Source organism: Sinocyclocheilus anshuiensis, unplaced genomic scaffold (genome assembly GCF_001515605.1).
Source record: "Sinocyclocheilus anshuiensis isolate Anshui unplaced genomic scaffold, SAMN03320099.WGS_v1.1 scaffold2019, whole genome shotgun sequence".
NCBI classification, from domain to species: domain Eukaryota; kingdom Metazoa; phylum Chordata; class Actinopteri; order Cypriniformes; family Cyprinidae; genus Sinocyclocheilus; species Sinocyclocheilus anshuiensis.
In genome coordinates, this window is record NW_015548326.1 from 261 (window position 1) to 3849 (window position 3589).

Sequence of the window (3589 nt, forward strand, 5' to 3'; positions counted from 1 at the left end):
AGATTTTCTTTAAGAATTTTATTCGCATACACTTTAGGAAAGTTCAGTAAAAATAGACCCCAATGTAACATAATGGAATTTTCTGTATTGATTTTTAACAGGTGTTTTTCTCTGATTTGAATTATGCATTGCATTGTTCTGTGTTTTAAAGTAAAAAAAAACATCCATAAACTTATGATAATAGAGCTTCCATTTACCATATTTGTTGTGCTCTATCGATGTACATTTATCATTGTTTTTTTTGTAGATTGACAAGTCTTTTCATGAAAAGAAAGATTCTGAGTTGCCGGTCAAACTTCATTATAATGATCCATGTCGGCAAATAAACAATGAGAGATGCTGGTGTCAGATTTGCATAGACAAACACATTTTGATGTTTACAATGAAAGAGTGAGCTTTTTTTCTACAGAAGCTCTTAATATAATCAACCAGTGCAAACCCATAAACTTTTCTTGAGACTCAAACCTTTCTTGAAATGTGATATTTCATTGTTAATATTACTCATTACTAAAATGTTCTCAAGTGCTTTTTTTCCCCACATACTCATAATGAAAACATGCATCTGCGAATAAATGACTTTGACCTCCATAATCGTAAAGAAAATAAGGATTTCATATGACAGAAGAAACAGAAATCTTGCTGTAAACACCACATATACAGCACTGAGTAAGATGGTTCAAAACTGGAACGATAAGCTGACAGTAGTTTACTAGAATCTTTTTATTCTTAATTTTTTTTCTGTAGTTTTTCATACAAAATTTCTACAAGTAGTCCAGATGATGTTTACCTCTGCCCACTGTTCAACTATAAACAACATACCACAGTCCTTTGACATATTTCTCACTTTATCTTCTTTCTGGTCACAAATTTTCATCTTTATGGGACTCATTCAAGTCACTCACCCTGCTCAGAGACCTGGCAGACCTGCTTCTCTTGTTCCCAGTTCATTACGATGTGGTGGAGAAGGTGAGAATGGGATTCGTGACCTAAAGTAGATTTTTACTAGGGTTGCAGGGATTGTCATGTAAGGACGATAACAATTGCTGACCTTTCTTGAAATGGGATATTTTCACTTCTCTTTTTTTTCATAGTCTACCTGACTTTCACTGTCTGTTTGGTAAACAGACAACCTGTCCTCTAGCACCCTGCCAGTGGCGTTGTCTCTATTTTTACTTGCATGTGTATTCTTTACATGTGTTCTTTTGTTGGTGTGGACTGTGACTAGATTCAGCATTTCTGCCTCAGCCCAAGTTTCTAGGTTGCGGCTCCTGTTTTTCAGTTCTCCTTCAAGTAACTTTTCCATCTACCCACCTCATTTACATTTAGTCATAGACAAGTTTATTTAAAGCAACTTACAATTAAGAAACCACAAGCTTTTTATCATACAAGAACCAATAGTTTTCATAGTACTATTATGATACCCTACGCAAATAAATTAGCTGACTTGTGTTGCAGAGTTTTCCTATTGCCTTAGTATAAGTCCTCCGTCATAGCATGTTTCGAAAGTAGTAGTGAATCGTGATATACAACTAGTTTTAGTTTTTGTTTGTTTGCTTTTAATTGTTTTATCTGCAAAGTTTTAATTAGCTAGTTAGCTTTAGCTGTTAGACAGTTAGCATGGTAAAATCCTTTAAACCCAGCTCATAAACATGCAGATGAGCTGTTTATCTGAGCGTTTTGTGCCATAAATGTGTTTTCAAATTAAAAATAGTAAAAAAAACAAAAAAAAACACTTCCTATGGAAATGTCTCCAAGAGAAGCAGGTGATCCTAGTCAGCTGAGCCTAAAACCAGCCCAATTAATATTCAAGTCCACTTTAAGACAGATTAATCAATCAATCTTTTGGTCAACCCACCAGAGAGTACATGATTTTTATTTTTTCATATATATATATTTATTTATTTATTTATTTATTTATTTATTTATTAATGACACTTTTGAACAATCCAGTACATTCTTGCTGAATAAAAATCTTACAGACCCTACTTTTGAAAGGTAGGTTATATGACATTTTTTTGTGCATTACCTTTATCATATCGACCTGTTTTCAGCCCCTTCAACAGCTCCAACAGGGGTCTGATGTACCCATGCATCTCTGCACACTGTAAGAGAAATTTATTAATACATATTTATCGTCATAGAAACATTTAAAAATACAGAGGCACGACAGATTTATAAACTGCGTAACTCAGAGGCTTGAGCAATTTTAAAAGAAACATAAGGAATCACACTTTCCCTGATTGTTTGAAATAAAACCTAAATAAAAACGGACTGTAACTTTATAAGCGGAGACAAATTATCTCAGCATAAAAATAAAATAATGAGTATATGATGACCTCTTAATTGTTTGTGTTGGTATGACTTTTGTGTTTAAATAAATCAAAAAACAAGACATTTTAAACAGGGTGAAGAGATTTTCAGACTCACTTTGCGTGCAAACCTCCGGTCCCCCTCTGTGGGAATCCTTTCAACTGATGTTGAGGTCTGACCGGTGTAGGCTGGAGACGCTGAGGAACATCCAGTTTGAACATTTTCAGCTCTACCACTCCACTGGTTCACAAGGGTGTGAGGCAATTTTGAATTATGAGAGCTCCCATTGGCCAAGGAGCATGGCTTTGGACCAGGCACAACTCCTGCAGCCTCACTCTCAGAGGAGAAGACCTCCGATTCATCCTCCGTCTGGTCACTCTCGCTGTAGAGGAGACTGGGGGTCAAGGAGAGGGAATCTCGCACTTGCCATTTGGAAGGACTCCCCGGTGACAGCATCACTGAAATGTGAGAAAACAGATAAATGTGAGGTGGTAGATTGTTTAAAGCTGAGGAGCGATGGGCTGAAATGAACTGAACTGATCGTAGCGAGTGATTTCTCTTAAGGGAATGTGGCAACTGAAAAGTATGAAGATGAAGAACATGAAATGCATCTGAGAGAATGTAAACAATAAAGTGCAACAATGGGGGAAGGAGCCAGTTGACGGAACGGTCACTGGGATCGTCTTGCAAATCATTGTTAAAATTACAAGAATGACTTGGAAGTCATTCTTGCTATTTTAACAGCTACAATAGTTTAAAAATTAAAAGTCATGTTTTTTCACAGTATGCTATTATTTTTCAGCAAAAGAGTGCGTTTGAATTATAGCTTTTTTCACTATAAATAAAACTTTTAATTATTTGTTGAAAATCATTTATTTTTTGGTAAAGAAAATTAAACATTAAATTCATAAATAAACATCCATTGAAAAGAAGTCTCTAAAGGCCCGTTCACACCAAGCACGATAACTATAAAGATAACGATAAAGATATAATTCTAAAAATCGTTCTCAATATTAAAGAATAGCATAGTTCACACCACAACTATAATGATAACGATACAGAGGAACGATATTGTTGTGATCACTTTCAAAACGTTTTTTTTCCAGCTGATGAACGATAAAACACTGACAGCCAATCAGAATCCATCCTGCTGTAACGAGCTCGAGAATTTAAAGCGGCAGACGCATGTGCGCTTAGAATAAACAGACGATATCGTTCGCTGGTGTGGACACTAATATCGTTATCTTTATAGTTATCTTTATAGTTATCGTTATTGGTG

The 3589-nt window shown here is 35.4% G+C and overlaps 1 protein-coding gene across 1 annotated transcript; it reads right to left on the reverse strand.

The window, feature by feature from the left end:
- Nucleotides 1-2000: 2000 nt before the first annotated feature.
- LOC107656469 (circadian-associated transcriptional repressor-like) lies at nucleotides 2001-3152 on the reverse strand. The gene is made up of 2 exons (XM_016444341.1): nucleotides 2428-3152; nucleotides 2001-2102 (listed from the first exon to the last, which is right to left on the reverse strand). Exons 1-2 carry the CDS (start codon nucleotides 2764-2766, stop codon nucleotides 2001-2003), a joined length of 441 nt encoding a protein of 146 aa, XP_016299827.1. The 5' UTR covers nucleotides 2767-3152.
- Between the last annotated feature and the right edge of the window lie 437 nt (nucleotides 3153-3589).